Source organism: Urtica dioica, chromosome 4 (assembly GCF_054948205.1).
Source record: "Urtica dioica subsp. dioica isolate 48M chromosome 4, U.dioica_male_clone48M_v1_H2, whole genome shotgun sequence".
Lineage (NCBI taxonomy): Eukaryota > Viridiplantae > Streptophyta > Magnoliopsida > Rosales > Urticaceae > Urtica > Urtica dioica.
Window position 1 is genome coordinate 16,796,594 of NC_142759.1, and position 18,958 is coordinate 16,815,551.

Genomic DNA, 18,958 nt, shown 5'->3' on the forward strand with positions numbered 1-18,958 from the left:
ACTTTGACTTTCTCAAATGAGAATACGTAAGCTATGAAATGACATGTATCATTTCAGGATTGAGGTAAGCACGATGCAATTCATACGTAGTGACTTCGAGACATAAGAAGTTAAATGGTTTATTCTTATTCTGTCTCTAGAAGTGCACTGGTCAATTCAGTACCTTCAGAAGATACCTAGAAGAACTATAGAGTCTCCAACTCTCAATGTCACATAACCAAACATCATAGATTCTCCTAACAATCATACTGGGATCAATAGTCCTTTGACCCTTAGATTGTGAATATACTGTTTTAAGCAAACCATGAAGTATTTTTTCACGCAAATCTATATTTGACTTTTTATTTGTTGTTAGCTTTGTTTAAGGACTAAAGACTATAGTTTATCATAAAGCTTCAAACAGACAAGGAAGAATGAATGAACGTTTCAACTTTTATTAATAATCCAGCAGTTACAAGCAAGAGTCTTCGTGAGACATTATTACATCAATTGTGCGTAAATAAAGACTACTACTCTTCTTGTGGGCACCATTGACAAAAAACTCCCACTTGACTCAAAGAAGATGTGAGTAGTCCTTCATGCCTAATCCCTCCCGATTCTGGTCGAAGACCTTGTTTGCTAGGGCCTTGGTGAATGGATCTGCCAGGTTGTCCACCGTCGAGATCTTCTTCACCTCCACATCTCCGCGCCGCACGATCTCTTGAATCAAATGGTATTTCCTCTCAATATGTTTAGAGCGTTTATGGCTTTGAGGTTCCTTTGAGTTAGCGACAGCCCCACTGTTATCACAATAAAGGATCATGGGCTCGTCGAAGTTTGGAACAACTTCCAAATACTTAAGGAATTTTCTAAGCCATACAACCTCTTTGGACGCTTCAGAAGTAGCCACATATTCTACTTCCATTGTGGGGTCAGCAATACAAGATTGCTTAATACTCTTCCACACAACAGCTCCGCCATTAAGGATGAACATGTTGTCAATGGTGCCCACAAGAAGAGTAGTAGTATCTATTTATGTACATTTGATTTAATATAGTCTCACGAAGACTCTTGCTTGTAATTGCTTATTCATTAATGAAAAGTTGAAATGTTCATTCATTCTTCCTTGTCTGTTTGAAGCTTTATGATAAAACATTAGTCTTTAGTCCATAAACAAACTCAACAACTTACGAAGAGACAAATGTAGATTTGCATGAACAAACTCTTCGTAGTTTGCTTAAAATTATATATTCGCAATCTAAGGGTCAAAGGACTATTGACCTCAGTACGATTGTTAGGAGAATCTATGATGTCTGGTTATGAGACATTGAGAGTTGGAGACTCTATAGTTCTTCTAGGTATCTTCTGAAGGTACTGAATTGACCAGTGCACTTCTATAGACATAATAAGAACAAACCATTTAACCTCTTATATCTCGAAGTCACTACGTATGAATTGCATCATGCTTATCTCAATCCTAAAATGAGACATGCCATTTCACAGCTTACGTATTCTCATTTGAGAAAGTCAGAGCTCGGACTCACTATGTGATTCCGAACAGGACCTATTCGTGAAGTACTAAGTTCTGAAGATATGTCATGAGTAACTTTGTGAAGTTCTCATAGATATTGAATTCATGTACAAGATTGCTGAAATGCAATGTATATCACATCATGCTTTGTTCCTTGGAATGTGAATAAATGAACTGGTCAGTGTCCAAATTGAGTCCTGACTCTTTTGGATGAAACAATGTGACTTGTTAGCTCCTCCTCAATACATTGTTTCTAACTTATTCACAAGCGACAAAGGAGTTGAGGAAATAACAGCTAGAATGGTAAAATGGTAATTTTGTAAATCCCGACTAGCTGATGATATTCATGAAGGGTAAACATAGATAATATTCAGTGGATCCACTCATCACAATTAGGTTGAATTCTTGAGTAGAAAATAAATTCATTTGAACCGAGAGATTCTCAGTGTCAACTCTTTAGTAGAGTCAGTTGACATTAAGCTAAACTTGGAAAAAGTTTGTGAACTTTTGAGTCCAAGTATTTAGCTCAAGCTTTGTTCATTTGGATCCATGAGGTCACTGTCACAAATCATATCGAGTAGGAATAGTTAAACTAGAAGCTAAGTCAAAACAAGAACGAGACAAGTTTTACGAAAATTGTCTAAAGGATATTTTTGTCTTTTTGGACATAGGACGAAATGAATGTCACTACTACAAATTTGGTTTTATGATGCGCATGACTATCAGGTGCGACTAGTCGCACCTAATTGTCGCATCTAAATGACTTTCGAGTGCGACTAGTCGCACCCGAGTAGCACCCAGAAGTCTAAAAAATTTCGCTGATATTTTGAGTATCAGGTGCGACTAGTCGCACCGGATAGTTAAAGAAACTTTTAGGTGCGACAGAGTCGCACCTGATTGTTTTAAATTTTAAGCGGGCCAATTCTCCCCCTTCTTTTTTCATTCAGTTATGACGTGGCATCCGAAATTAATTAATTTTTTTAATATTAATCAGATGCGACTAGTCACACCTGAAAGAGCCATCAGATGCGACAAAGTCGCACCTGTAATTTAGGTTTTGTATAAACCCGACTCTTCTGCACTTCGTCTTCCCCACTTCGCCGACAGTTTTTTTTTTTTAAAAAAAGCTCTCTTTCTCTGCCTCACTGAGCCACGAGCCCCTCCGACCACAGCTCCGGCTCAGCACCGGTATTTCTCTCTCTCTCTCTCTCTTTGCCTCGAGCCTCTCCGACCACTCTCACTCTCACTCTCCAGCTCTCTCTCTGCCTCACTCTTGGCCTCGAGCCCCTCAGCACCGGTATTTCTCCGGACTCTCACTCTCTCTGTCAGGTCCGGTATTTCTCCGGCTCACTCTCACTCTCCAGCTCACTCACTCTCTCCGTCATGCTCTCTCTCTGCCTCACTCTCACCGAGCTTCCGACCGCCGCGCGCTCAGCCTCGACACCTCGGCGTCTCTGCCCCGACAGCCCTGCTGCCTCGACGCGTGCTCAGCCTCGGCGTCGCTGCAATCCCGGTAAGCTCTCTCTCACCGCCTCTCTCTCTCTCTCTCTCTCTCTCTCTCTCTCTCTCTCTGACTGAACCGAGAACCGAGAGCAGGGCTGCTGTTGTCCCGAGCTGTCCTAGACGATTCTGCTGTCATCCCCGGCCCTGCTGTCGTCCCCTGTCCTCGACGAGTCCCTGCCTCGTCCCCTGTCCTCGACGAGTCTCTCTCCCCGCTGCACCGAACCGTCGCTGCCTCGATCCCTCCTCTGCCGTTTCACCGAGCCGTTTCACCGCCGCGCTCTCAGCCCTGTTGTCCCGAGCTGTCCAAGTAAGTCTAGCTTTTTTTTTAAAAAAAATTTTGTTTGTTATATAAGATGGCTAGTGAAAGTCCATATCCCGGTCACACTTCGTGATTGGAACGAAGTGACGCCCCAGATGTTGGGCAATATTCTGAGCGCACTTCATTCCGAGTGCAATTTCGTGTACAAGGATGATGAGACCGAGGAGCTGCTTCCGGCGGATTGCTTTCGTCATCAGATTGACCAGACTATCATTCGCGATGCAAAGCAAATGAGGCGCAACCAAAAGTCTAGATTATCAGGGACTTTCTTAGGCAAATGTTGTGGGCAAATGAATGTCGCCAAGAAAGAAATCCCAAAAGGATATCAAAAAGACGATTGGGAGAATGTGATAGAGGAGTTCGCAACTGACGATTGGAAGGTAATGTATAATTCAAAAAAATTATGTTATCTTCTATGAAATCAAATTATAACGCAATTTAATATGTGCAGAAAAAGTCTACTCGCAACAGAGACAATTCAAAGAACAAGAAAACGAAGTCCACACAAGGGTCGATTTCTTTTTTGGCTCATCGACATTTGAACGTAAGTTTATTCTAATTTGTAATATTTTTTTGCAATAAATACATTACTCATATTTTCATAAGAACTGCAGAGTAGGGAAGATGAGACTTTGGCCTCGGCGTTAAACACGTGGGAGAAAAAACATCAAGATGATCAAGGCAATTGGACGACAGCTTGGGCGCAACAAGCATTTGTAAGTTACTTGTGTTAATTACTTAATAATCAAGTTTCGATAATCTTAATAATTTTTTTAACATATGTTTGAAGGCGCGAATTATGACTCAAGTCGAGGATATGCAGCGACAAGCAGCGGAGTCAGGCCAAACGTTTGACATAGACCAGGCGGAGCAGTACGCGATGGATACTGTTCTCGGGCAACGTCGAGATTGGTATGTCGGGATAGGTCCCTCGATCCCGAGATCCTCGTATCTCTTGGCTCAGGCTCAGGACGACAGCTCGTCCTCAGGTTCTTCATCGAGGCGCGTTCCATATCCAGTGGTTAGCGAGCTACAAGCAGCGTTGGCCGCACAACAGGCTGCAATGGAAGAGATGAGGCCTGAGCAACGAGCTCAGATGGAGATGTTTCAGCGACAGTTCTTTGCCTACACACAGCAGCATCCGTCTCCCATGCAGACATCCCCCGCGACGCTGCACCCTGGGACGACGCTGCCATCAGCTTCAATGCCGAATGTTCAGACGCCGCCATCCGCTTCAATGCCGAATGTTCAGACGCCGCCATCCGCTTCAATGCCGAATGTTCAGACGCCGCCATCCGCTTCAATGCCGAATGTTCAGACGCCGCCATCCGCTTCAATGCCAAATGCTGATCAAACGCCAGGTTCGGTAGAATTTCAGCGACATCGTTCGAGCGCCAGCGCACCAGGCCGCCAAGGCGCACGAGGAAGATCTGGCGGAAAAGGAGACCGTGCATTCCAGAATTGGAAGACTTCGAGTGAAAAAGGGAAACAAAAAGAATAGATTGTAATTTTTTTAATTTATTGAACGTAAATTATCAAATTTTATGAATTTAATATTAGAATTTGATATCTTATTTTGGATGATATTTAGGTGCGACGTTTGGTGCGAGAAGTCGCACCTGATAGTGATGACTTTCAGGTGCGACTAAAATCATCAGGTGCGGACTTTCATATGCGACTTTGTCGCATCTAAAGTCGCACCTGATGATACTTTCAGGTGCGACATTGGTGCTTTCAGGTGCGACTTTTGTCGCACCTGATGCTATCAATTGTACTAGTGTGTCAATAATTTTTTTGACATTGTCATACGATGACAAATGATTTAAAACCACTCGGCCATATTAAAGAATTGGGCCTCGAGGATTAATTTCATTTCATAGAATTTTACTTGAAAATTCTCAATGGGCTTTTCTTATGTCGTCATCAACAAATGAAGAAAAATCTAGAAGGCACTTCTAGAAGCCTCACTCGTCCATACTAAAGAAAAGAGAGATAATTTTGTGCATTAATGTATGAAGATACTTGCCAAAAGAAAAAGATGAAACAAATTCCCTCAAGGAGGGAAAGTATTTGGGCGGCCAAGGCAAGGTGAAGGCAAGCAAAAGAGGAAACCATCTTGCTTCTAGAAAGCATGCCACACGGCCAAGAGGAAAGGAAAAGAGGAAACTAATCCCTTGAGGATTTGCATGATGTGGACGAATAGAAGAAGGAATGGGCAACTAAGGATTGCTCATGAAGGCTTGGAAAAAGAGGAAACTACTTCTTTCCAAGGCCAACCCTTCTCCTATAAATAGAGGCATCATTCCTCTCATTTTCTCATCCCACATAAGTTAGAGATTGAGAGACTTTCTCTCTAGACATTGTGGCCGCCCACTCATCTCTATCTCTCTCTATCTCTCTCTCTCTCTCTCTCTAAGTTCTTTTGTTTTTGTTTTGGCACCTAGGTCCACATTTGACCTAGCGTTTTAGCTCTTCGACTTTGAGACTTGTTCTCGAGTCGTCGTGTTTAAAAGTGCCCACTCACTAATTCATTTCTTTCTCGAGTGATTTATGTGATAGAAACTTTCGTGGTTGCTCGAGTTCCTGAGGAAAGAAGAGAAACGTGCTGCGAGGGGAGACGAACGTTTCAACCTTCCGAAGGCTCATCAACGTTCAAGCTTCTAAAAACGTTAGTAAATTGTTTATGCTCATTATAGTTTTTATTTACGTGTACTTGCTCTTTGTCTAGGTTAGTAAAGTCGTTTTACTTGTCAAAAAGAAAAATTTTAAATTCCGCCGCTTACCCGAAGCGTTAAATGTTTTCTTAAGCCCTAGATCAATTCCAACAGAACACAGATCCTGAAGTGGATTTCCTGGAATCCTTATCCGCTTGAAAATCGGAGTCAGTATATCCCGTCATAGTCAGGTTAGTACCTGAATATGTTAGCATCAAGTTCCTAGTTCTCCGAAGATACTTAAGAACATGATTAACAGCAATCTAGTGCTCGGGTCCAGGGTTGGATTGAAAACGGCTAACTACGTCAACTGCGAAGCAGATATCTGGCTAGTGCAAAGCATAGCATACATGAGACTTCATACGGCTGAGGCGTAAGGAATTTTTCTCATGTCCTCAATCTCTTGTGCAGTCTTGGGAGACTGGTCCTTAGAGAGTGAGACTCCATGCCTAAAGGGTGTTTGGCCCTTCTTGGAGTCTTGCATTGAGAAGCGATTCATCACCTTATCAATATAAGATGCTTGAGAGAGCGACAAAGTCCGGTTCTTCCGATCTCGAAAGATTTGGATCCCCATAATGTACACGACTTATCCTAGATCCTTCATATCAAATTGCTTTGCTAGCCAGAGCTTAACCTCAGATAACTTACCCACATCATTACCTATGAGTTATATATCATCGACATACAGTACCAGAAACACAACTTTGCTTTCGTGTATTAACTTGTAAACATATGGCTCATCTATTGACTGCTCAAAATCGAAGCTCTTCACAGTTTCATCGAATCTAATATTATATGACCTAGATGCTTGCTTTAATCCATAAATGGACTTAACCAACTCACAAAACTTGGTCTCTTCACCTTCTTCCATGAAACCGTCTGGTTTAGCCAAATAAATGCGCTCATCAAGATTGCCATTCAGGAAGGCAGCCTTGACATCTATTTGCCAGATCTCATAGTCGAGAGCTGCAGCTATGGATAGAAGTATGCGGATGGATTTAAGTATCGCGACTGGCGAGAAGGTATCATCATATTCAATCCTTTCTTTTTGGGTGTAACCCTTCGCCACTAGTCGTGCTTTGAACATCTCGACGTTCTCATCCGGACCCTTTTTCTTCTTGTATATCCACTTACATCCTACGGGTTTAATCCCTTCGGGAAGGTCTACAAGTTTCTAGACTTTGTTGACATACATCGAGTGAATTTCAACTTTCACGGCGTCAAGCCAAAGGTTTGATTCAGAACCAGCCATTGCATGGCTGTAGGAAACAGAGTCAACCATTTCAGAGACAGCTACGAGAGTATCTCCGTAAGACATGTACCTGTCAGGCTTTTGAGATGCCATTCCACTTTGTCGTCCTCAGGACTATAAAATGTGAAACCTTTGGTTTCCTTTGGATATCCAACGAACCGACACAATTATGACATACTAGCCAACTTCCTAGTCTTTTGCCTTAGCACATGTGCAGGGCAACCCCAAATTTGGATGTGGCCTAGATTTACTTTACGGCCAATCCATCATTCATAAGGAGTACCAGGAACCCCGTTTTAGACGGAACTTGGTTCAAAATGTAAGATGCTGTTTCGAGGGCGTATCCATAAAAGGAAATAGGGAGTGATGAGTAGCTCATCATCGATCTAACCATCTCCATTAGATTTCAGTTCATTCTCTCTGACACTCCGTTTTGTTGAGGTGTGCCAGGTGCTGTAAGCTGAGAAACGATTCCTTCTTTTTTAAGAAAGTCATCGAACTCTCCAGACATATACTCACCACCTCGATCAGATTAAAGAGTTTTGATCGGTTTTGACCTTAAATACGTCAAAGGTCTTGGATTTTTGTTTGAGCAAATAGACAAAACCGTATCTTGAGTAATCATCGATGAAGGTAACGAAGTATTCGTATCCTCCCCGTGCCTGTGTACTGAGAGGACCACATACATCAGAATGTACAAGTTCCAGCAACTCAGTGGCTCTTCGACCCTTAGCAGAGAAAGGTCGGTTAGTCATTTTTCCTTCTATACAAGATTCACAAGTAGGTAGTGAACCTATTGCATAGGCTTGGAGTGGACCGTCCCTCACAAGTCTCTTAATCTTATCTAGACTGATATGACCAAGTCTTCAGTGCCAGAGATATGTTGATTTTATTAGATCGGAGGAATCAGAATCATCTTTGGCCCCCTAACTAGATCATTATCTATTTCAGTGTCTAAAAGCGAAGGTTGCGTTTGATAAATGTAAAAGAGAGCATTCTTTATACATGCATCAGTGACGAAAGAATTATTGGAAAGACAAATTCTAATTTCATTCTTAATAAACTTTAAACAATAATCTTTCTCATAAAGATGAGCAACATATATCAAGTTCTTCCCAAAGGAAGGAACAAAATAAAATTATTCAAATTTAAAGTTCGATAATCTTCAAAAGATAGCGTCTCTTATCCCACAGCAGTTGTTGACGCCGAGCTCCCATCACCCCATCTGAAGGAGAAGTCACCTTCCTTTAAGCTTTTGGTTTTCTTGAAACCAGTCAAGGAACAACAAATATGGCTAGTAGCAGCGGATTCAAGAATCCACGTTGATACATTATCAGCTACTAAGCATGCTTCAGTAATAAGTACATTACTCTTTTCCTTTCACTACCAGAAATATGGGATACAACTACAGTTTATTTTTTTTTAAAACTTCAATTTAGCCTTTTAATGGAGTCTTTTAAGACAGACTACGGTCACCTTTTTTTTTGCCTATATTAGACTCTAGTCGAATATAAAACTATAGTTAATGACATTTTTTCCTCTACAGTCAATATAAAAAAGTAGTTGTAATTCTCAAGAAATTAAAAATTATCAAAGTTTCACCATTTTAGAGTGGCGGGAAATTTCCCAATAAAATTTGGCATATTTTCACTACAGCCGAATCTAAAAAAGTAGTGGTAGGACTATAAAAATAAAAACATTTCAGCATTTCACCAATTTAAGATGGGAGGGAAATTTTCCATTACAAATTTGGTTTTAGGCGGTACACCAAAACTTAAAATTTTCTAAGTATAGAATATACACTAGATTAAATCTCTAGCCTCTCATTCAATTCTCTCTCTCTCAGTCAATCTGATATCTGATTCATGAGAAAAAATAATAACACGAGCAAAAATAATATGATTCGAACTCAAAAACCCTAAATCAATGCAGATCCAAACCGAAATTACCAATCCGACGAGAATTCAACACTCTTCCGCCACTGCCTCACTGAAACCCCCAAACCTAGAGACAAAATTGGTCTTCGAATCAAAAGCACGAAGAAACCCTAAAAGTTCAGCCCTGAAATTCGATCAAGAAAGGAAAAAAAAGAAGAAGATGGACTCAGAGATCGAGGCCAAGAATAGTTCGTCTTTGACAGCTGGGAGTAGGCTGAAGAGCGCGCACTCGAGCAGGCCCACGAGGGCCCAGTCGGGCCGGTCGGAGAGCGAGAACGCTGTTTATGTAACAAATTTCGCTTTCTTAGGTCAGTCTCGGGTTGATTTTCGGCCGATCCAACTAGGGTTGCTTATAATTCTGTCTTTCTGCTGCACTTGGGTTTTTTAAATTCTTCGGTCTTGAAATGTGGTTGGTTTTCGATATGTCTTCTCGTTGTTGATGGGTTAATTTGGTTTCCTTTGTACTAACTCTTAGGATATTAATTTTTTTTGTAAATGTAGCTGTAGATTTTCGTAACAAGCTTAGATGTAACTTGATTCTGCATGTTTCCATAGCTCGTGGAAAAGTACCAATTTTTTGTAGGGACTCCTTGTTCTTAAGGGAAATTCGTCGTGTGCTTGATATCCGATATTCAATTACTTTCAATAAGTCAGAAATACACTTCCAACGAATATGTTAGTTAATCTTTGTATTATTATTTTTCTGATAATTTGCTCTTACTGGGCATTGCTTGTAAATTGAAAAGAAAACCCGAACCCTGAGATAGTCTCATTTTGTTCATCATAAAGTTCGATGCTTGATCGTTTATAACATCATAATCCTTACCTTATGTTTCATTTTCATACTTTTGCAGATTAGTTGTTGATTTGCTTGGTTGATTTGGAGGATAATTTTTTTTTTTTTATAAAATTCTTAAAGTTGATGGCCTCTTTAAGCGTAGCTCCTGGTTCTAGGGCAGTAAGAGAATCCAGCGGGAACACAATTGGTGTTGACAGATTGCCTGAGGAGATGAATGACATGAAAATCAGAGATGACAAGGTTCGCAAAGCATCGCTATAAGTCTGTTGATTTTGCTGTACATTTTGCAAGTAACTTAACATGTCCATTTTCTTCTGGGTAAGAAATGGAGGCAACCATCGTTGATGGCAATGGGACAGAAACAGGACACGTTATTGTCACTACAATTGGCGGAAAAAATGGCCAGCCAAAACAGGTATATCTTTAATCCTACTTTTTGCTGAAATCCTACATTACACTATGATCAGGGATTCGATCTTGAGAAAAGAGCTTTGCCAATCTTTCACCTAGCTTAGCCTCCCCTCTTTTGAGAGGGACTAAACTTTTGGTGATTGATTATTGGTTTTCTTTTTCATTAATTCAGGATCTCTTAAATAGAACTAGGTTTACAACTTTATGGGCCGGGCCCAAAACCGTAAGCCTAGTTACATAAATAAAACCCTAATTGATTATCTTCTAGAAGGGAGGTTCTGCTAGAAGTATAGGGAAAAGATGCGAGGGAGATTTTGTGTCAGATTACCGAATTGCTTATCAACATCACGATGCATCTTTTGACGCCCGAGCATAAAGTGCTCACCGATGCAAAGAAGGAAGAAGTCCTGGAGGTATACAACATTCAAGAGAGCCAGGTTTTATTCCTAACTCACAACAAATAGTGTCATCTCAATATTAGGAGAAACAAATTCGAAAACACACTGAGTCCAGTTCCTGTGATCATATCTTGACCGAGATTTTTTGCTTGTTTATGTATGAATTTTGATGAATATGAACAGAGGTGGCTCAACCTATTCAGACCTTTGGGCGATAAGGAAAACCAAGTTTTTATATATATCATATAATGAACAATAAAGACACAATATTCAAATAATTTCTCTATAATTTAGATTACAATTAAATTATATGATATAGTGATCTTAATATCAATAAATAGCGTATATATAAAACACGAACTTTGTTTACAAAATGGGAATGATAATGAAAAATTAAATTGGCAAGAGTTTTGAATTCATAAACTAGCATATGGAAATTAATTAGTGTTAGGGACATCTAATGGAGACCCTGAATTGAACTCTACTTTCATATAAACTATTAGGGTATTTGAGTTTGGTGGTGATTTGCAGATTCCACGTTTGTTGAAGAAAGATGCGATTGTGAGATATTTTATCCTGTCTCATTTATTGGGTCTGATTGTTATTTTTGTGAGTTAAGATGTAGAGTCTTAATTGATTGTGGATTTGTGTTCATATTTTTTACCTTCTTAATCTTCGTTTGATGCTCGTTCTTGGATTTAAAGATGATTTTGGTGTTTATGTATGTGTTTGGTGTTGAGTGTGTACGGAGAGCTGCAGGGTCTGAACAATATATCTTGAAGTGTTTGGCGTGAGGCTGTGGAGGAAAAGGATTGAGCTTTCTTTCTTCTTCATCTTCAACGAGAGGTAAGCAATCCTTAACAAATCTATCTCTCAGGTCCGATTTTAGGTTGTGAAAATTAGGGGGTAAAATCATTGATAAAATGACTCACGGACAATGATAAAATAATACAACATTATATTATTTTTCACATTATTTTTGCAAATTAAATTTTGTTGTGATGATGACCCCTCCTCAGATTTAGCTTGATCTAAACATATTATGCAACAGTGTGAGTGTGTGTCTTGGGAGCGGCTGCAACAATGTGCATGTTGTCACTGTGTGCTTACTGCAAAGTGAGTGTGAATGAGTCTTAATTTGTGAGTGTGTGTGGCTGTGTGTTTGCATGTCTGTGAATAGATAAGACGAAAATAAAATGTCCATGGAGTACTCTCTATGGACCTGAGATATCGAAAATAAAATTTGTGTATGTGATAGAAGAATCTAATAATGTCTTAGGCACTTGAAACTCTTAGTCCAACGGCTTTATGAAATTGTAACTTCAGCTAGAGTTTTTGCCTTTCTATTTGGTCTCCTGATTACGGATCTGGTTTGACCTCTCTCTCTCTCTCTCACCTCCGTCCAGGTTACTTGAATTTAGTTGAGGCTAGTTCAGCAACGAGACAACGTAGCTAGGTCTTATTCGACTGTACCACGACACGAAACGAGCAGTGGCGCTGAGAACAATGGCTTCAGTTTTGTCCAGCGACAAAGGAGAGCTGCTCAGTTTCGTCCACTCACTACAGATTCATATTGTCTGTGCGAATATATGTTCGCTTCTGAGAGCGACTCGAGGTCCACAATGGTTTCCCTTGTGTCGGGCTCTTGTGATCAGCCTTGGACAGATCGCTCGGGTCTCTTGAGGTAGCAAACAAGAACTTTGTTATCATTATATGATCTATTTCTTGTAATGATTTTGTAGTGTCATAGGTTTAAGTATAATTTTCATTGTAATTCATGACTTGGTATTTTTTTTATGGCATTGGTTTAAGATTTGGGTATAAGATTGTATTTAATATTTTTTATTTGCTATATTAAATTATAAATAATTAAAATCGGTGGGATATTATATGTTGATTTGTTGTATTTTTAATTTATTTTCTATTTTTAAGTATAAATGTTTTTTATTTTATATTTATATAAATATATATTTTTATTAAAAAAATTGCTCTACACAAATAAGATGGAGTCTATATTGTTAAAATATAATTTCATACATATAAACTACAATAAAAAAATGTAGTCTTCAACATAAAAGACTGGAGTCATAGGCAAATAGATAAGACTCCAGTGCAATAGATGACACAAAAACACAGTAGTCTGTTCAACTCAATTAATTATAACTACTCTTTAAAGCTGTAGTGTTTATAGACTCTCAACTTGAACAACTACATCTAAACAATGTAGTCTTTAACAGAAAAGACAGGAGTTATAGGCAAAGAGATAAGACTCCAGTGCAATAGATGACACAAAAACGCCGTAGTCTGTCTAATTAAATCAATTAAGACTACTTGTTAAAACTGTAGTGTTTTTTTCTTATGTAATTGAGTTATATATAACTACATCATAACGCTGTAGTATTTATAGATGAGACTAGTAAGACTACATCTATAAAATGTAGTTATATATTTTAACTACAGTCTTATAAAACAGATACACTACGGCCAAAAACTGGAGTCATAATCAAAGAGATAAGACTCCAGTGCAATAGATGACAGTCGGTAAACTGTAGTCGACTTAAAATGACTACGGCGTTCGGCAGTAGTTAGAGGCCAAATTTCTGGTAGTGTTTGCTTTGAGGTAGGTAGGACAGTTCTTCTTCTCGGCCTTGCGAGATCTCTTCTTAGATCCAGAGGTGGAGGCTTTGTGCTCAGTAGCATGTGCCTCTCCTTGGTTCCTCTTTCTCTTAGTGAGACCTTCAGCAGTATGAAGCTCCTTTAGTAGCTGGGTAACAGTGTACTCTACCTTATTCGTGGAGTAGTTCAGCTTGAAGGTATCAAAAGATTCAGGGAGAGTTTCCAAGATCATATCTATTTTAGTTTCCCCATCAATCTCAGATCCTAAGATTTCCATCTCATTCAGGTGACTAATGATCAGCATCACATGGTCCCTAACATGAGTCCTAGCCTTCATGCGACAGTTCATAAACTGTCTGACTGCTTGCTGTCTGACTTCGAGACATAACAAGCAGTCTGACTTCGAGACATAAGAGGTTAAATGGTTTATTCTTATTCTGTCTCTAGAAGTGTTCAATTCACTACCTTCAGAAGATACCTAGAAGAACTATATAGTCTCCAACTTTCAATGTCTCATAACCAGACATCATAGATTATCCTAACAATCATACTGGGATCAATAGTCATTTGACCCTTAGATTGTGACTATACTGTTTTAAGCAAACCATGAAGAGTTTGTTCATGAAAATCTATATTAGACTCTTCATTTGTTGTTAGGTTTGTTTAAACACCAAAGACTATAGTTTATCATAAAGCTTTAAACAGACAAGGAAGAATGAATGAACGTTTCAACTTTTATTAATAATTCAGCAGTTAAATTATTCTTAAATTACTTAAATTATTCTTATCTAATAAGTTTTTGTGTTTTTTTTTTGTGAAGGATCAAGTCACCGCCATGACGATAGATATTTTGCGATAAGCGGAGGAGCAAAACACCTTGATCTCCCAAGAAGATGCAGAGGAGTACGCGATGCGCGAAGTTTTGGGGGTACGCAGAGACTGGAAAGTCGGGATAGGGCCTTCGATCCCAAGGTCATCGCTAGGTGTGGCCCAAGCGTTAGATGGAGGCTCATCAAGTTCGTCATCTCAGACCGATCCATTGATTAGCGAGATGCGAGCTCAAATGGATGTCTAACAAGCCGAGCTGCATGAGATGCGACAACAGATCGCCTTCCTCACCCAGATGCACAACCAACCTCCCATGACTCCCCAACCTCCGCCTACACGGCAACCAGGAGGCACAGATCAGCAGATGCCGGGTTCTACGCCTGGTTCTATGGATTTCTTGCGAGACCGTCCTTACGGAAGCGGCGGAACGAGCGGCAGCGCGTCAGACAGCGGCGGACGAGGACGAGGAAGCGGTTCCCTAAGTTCTGCCAACTTATTCGGTAGATGGAATTCTACTATCGATAAGTTGTATAGGAAAAAAAAATTAGGAATTAACTTTTTCATTTTTATTATACTGGATTTGTATTTTTAATTCAGAATTCTATTTTCAGAATATTATTTCTAGTTTATAATTTGTTAATTAATTTTTATTTAATTATAGATTAATTTTCTAATATATAAATTTGTAATTTTTTTTTAATTAAAATAACATATTCGTTGCGACATGTCGCACTGAATATAATGGCGGGAAGATTATGCAATGCGACTTGTCGCACCCGATATAAAATCACCCGCCAATTTCAATAATTTCTGCAGCAAAATAAAATGGGCATTAGGTGTGAGATGTCGCACCGGATAGTGTCGCACATAATATAGACATCTTTAGGTGCGACATGTCGCACCTAATACCTATAACAATGGACTTTTAGGTGCGACTTTGTCGCACCGAAAGTCGCACCTAATAAACTATTAAGTGCGACTATAGGGGTATTAGGAAGCCTCTATTTGTTCTAATGGTAGTTAATAGATGTAAATAGCCGTAATATCTTACGGATACAAAAAGTGAGGGCAAAGCTGAAAAGTCCAAACCAATCACTAGATGTCACCTTAGCGAAATAGTTATTTACCTATTTTTATAAAAGACTGACTATTTAGCAAATCTCTTAATTTTTGTGTGGCTAAGTTAGCTATAAATTTGTATTTTAAACCATATATTCCGAACCGTCTAGCTACAATTTTTTTTTTCTTTTGGATAGATATATTTCCACATGTGGTCCTTCATTTATCAAGTGGTTGTATTTATATTTTTATATTTAATTTTGAAATTAATCTCTTTAATTGTATTTATTTTGCATACATAGCCAACAAATTTACATTTATATGCCTTGTAGTTGGTGTCTAAAAGCATTGCGAAATTAGTTAAAATGACAAAAAATGAAAAGAAAAAAAAAGGGACAATTAGGCCACTGATCAATATCTCACCCTCTTTTTAAAAAAGTCAAAGTTTTATTTTATTAAAAAAAATAATCTACTGAGCCAAAATAAATTAAATTAACTATTTTAGTTAATTTAATTTATTTCGATCTGTCAAAAGTAAATTAAATAAACTGTTTTATTTAATTTAATTTACTTCGATGACTTATTTTATTAATAAAATAAAATTTTGGCTAAAATTTTAAAAGAAACTACAGGGATGATTAGTTGCAATAAATTCTTTCTAAAGAAAAGAAGAGAAGGTGAAACAGTATATTTCAGATATGCCGGCTTTTCTATAAAAACTATTAAAGGTTGCGAATTAGATAAAGAGAAAACAAGGAAAGGAATTTAAAAGAATAAAAGAGAATATGGGGTTGAGAGTCGCTCCTCGGAGTCTCCACGCGCTACTCATTACTGGTTTGCTGCTGGTAAATTCATCTGTTTTTGTTTGAGCTTAATTTCATAATCAAACTCAATATATAATATGGCGAACTTTTGTTTGTTCAGCTTGCAGCAGTTTGCATGGAATGTAGGGAAACACACGAGCATTCACCGCCGAAGAAGTCAGCATCAGTTTTCATGCAACCAAAGGAGCTTAGGAAGGGAACGAGACTTCCGATCTTTATGCGGAAGCAAGACTTTTCCAAGACTCACTTCTTGCCCAGAGACGAGGCCGATTCCATCCCCTTCTCGTCCCGCCATCTCCCGGAGATCCTCCGCCTCTTCGCCGGATCTCCGATGGCCGAATCCATCGAGGGAACGATCGCCGTCTGCGAGAGCCCGGCGGTCAAGGGAGAGACCAGGTTCTGCGCCACCTCGGTCGAGTCCATGCTCGACTTCGTGGTGGAGACCTTCAGGGTCTCCGATCCTCCCCCGACACTCGCCTCGTCCGTTTTCCGGACGGAGCACCGCGAGGAGTACCAGAACTACACGATCTGGGAGTCGCCGGAGGAGATCCGGCTGTCGAAGATGGTGGGGTGTCACACGGTGGCCTACCCATACTCCGTCGTCTTCTGCCACACCCAGGAAGGCGGCAACAGGGCGTTCAAGATGTTGATGCGCGGCGACAATGGAGACCTCGTGGACATGATCGTTGCGTGCCACATGGACACCTCGCAATGGGACCCAAACCACGCTTCCTTCGCTACCCTCGGCATCCGCCGCGGTTCCCCGGTCTGCCACGTCTTCCCTCCCCATGGCAACTTCCTCTGGACCCTCAACCTCAAATCAATCATTTGAAACGGTAATAAAATGTTTTATCTTAATTTTAGTTGTTTTTATTGATTTTTCGATCCACACAACACAAATAACATTTTTTTGCGTGTTTTCTCCAGCAATAAAATTTCAAGCACATCTATGTGGATCTGGATCACTACAGTAGTTTTAAATAAAATAAAAAAATGGCTGTGACGTATTTATGTAACGGTCTGTTATCTTTTATTTATTTTCTGTTAGTATGTTATGATTCAATAATTGGATAAGTTTCACAATTCCCCCTTGAATTAGTACACTTGTAATAAGTACTATTTTCCTATCTTTTTTTTTTTTTTTTTTTTTTTCGTTACAACCTGTATCATCAATTTATCAGTTGTTTCAAAAATCATAATTCCGTCTATTTTTTTTTTAACAAAATTTGGCACATGTCATATAAATAAGTTTGGATATAAAATTTAGCAATATACCTTTAAAATATATTTTTAATAGTTACTTAATTATATATATATATATATATATATATATATATATATTAGTAATAAATCTCAGACATCTAAAAAGAAATATTAAACAAAATAAGTACATTAAACCAAGGTTGTACTTACCGGGGTAACCGGTGAGCTCCGCGCGGTATACCGCTTACCGTCAGATATAAGTAGCGAAACGTACAAAACCATGAAATACGTACTAGAAAAATTGAGATTTATCACGCCGTTACCGGTAGAGAATCTCACAATGCAAAAAAGCGGCCCGACCTATTTAAAATCTCGTGAAAACTGAGGTTTACCGCGAACAAACCGGGGTTTATCGCAGTTCTAGATAAATATAAATAAAATAGATTTAAATAAAAAATTAAAGTCAATAAAACTTTTTTTTTTATATTTATTTATCATGGAAAATCTATCGGTTTTTTTCCGGAGTATCTGCGGTAAACTCTTGCGGTAAGAGGTATAACCATAAAATCTGAGTCCTGACACGATAGCGGTAACGGTATCTCAAACCTTGCATTAGATACATATCTAAAGAAAAATAAATAAATTTATGAAAATAAAAATACACCATGGAAGACGACGGAGATTTACAAAGAGGGAGATTGTGGTTTCTATGTTGCCAAATGTTGTTACTAGTAACGAATCATCACTCCGCCATCATCGTTTCAATCATATCATGTTTCTATGTCGCAAAACATTGACATAATTCACATCCTCTCTGCCGGCCCTTTCTCCGGCCGCTTGATGAGACCCGCTCACTCCTTGGCCTCCGCCACTGAATTAAGGAGTTCTTGGGAGTGCGTTTGGCGAAGCTTGGGCACCTTCTGATCAGGTTTTCCCAATTGAGCACCTTCTCATATTTACCAAATATGAATGGGATCGCGTGCTGTGCAGACAAAAAATTTCCTTCTATATGTGTGTGGTTGTATGTGTGCATATTATTTTTTAAAATTTTTTGGAAAAGTGAGTATGCTAGCCCAATCAGCCCACCAATATTAAGAGAATAACCAAAGTTTGAATAAATTAAGGAAATAGCCCAATTGATTTTCACTACCTAAATTACCCTTGTATATAAGAGCAAAACTCAATCAGATATCCAACATTTCCCAAACCTAAACCTAAACTCGTCCTCGTCCATTTCACGCCGCCGATCCACTTCACGCCGCCGATCCATTTCACGCCGCCGCGTCATCGCCGATCGTCGTCCATCCTCGTTGCTGATCAACCATCGCCTCTCTCTCGGTAACACGTGCAGAGCCCTTATAGTGGTACTCCCATTGCTTCTGACACTCTTCGCGAAGGTCAGATCGGCGACAAGGAAACCAGGAGGATCATGGAGCTTCTCATTTGCAAATCCATCAAGGTCAGTCTCACTCCTTACTTATATAATGTTTTGAAAATATTACAATATAATCGAGGGATCGAGAGTTCCAAGTCTCTTTTAGGAGGAAGTTTCTCTGCTCGTATAGTTTCCATGCTAATTCTGTAA

At 39.3% G+C, this 18,958-nt stretch overlaps 1 protein-coding gene across 1 annotated transcript; it reads left to right on the top strand.

Annotated features, from left to right (window-relative positions):
- Positions 1-16,006: 16,006 nt before the first annotated feature.
- On the top strand, positions 16,007-17,268 carry LOC149400898 (BURP domain-containing protein BNM2C-like). The gene is made up of 3 exons (XM_089613738.1): positions 16,007-16,191; positions 16,271-17,006; positions 17,098-17,268. The coding sequence occupies exons 1-2, from the start codon at positions 16,132-16,134 to the stop codon at positions 17,000-17,002; spliced, it is 792 nt and encodes a 263-aa protein (XP_089469864.1). The 5' UTR covers positions 16,007-16,131; the 3' UTR covers positions 17,003-17,006; positions 17,098-17,268.
- Positions 17,269-18,958: the final 1,690 nt, after the last annotated feature.

Bases quoted from the DNA above. Each gene is read 5' to 3' on its own strand.
- LOC149400898 (XM_089613738.1), top strand. From the start codon at position 16,132: ATGGGGTTGAGAGTCGCTCCTCGGAGTCTCCACGCGCTACTCATTACT. The intron at 16,192-16,270 runs GTAAATTCATCT...TTGTTTGTTCAG, and splicing joins TCATTACTGGTTTGCTGCTG to CTTGCAGCAGTTTGCATGGA.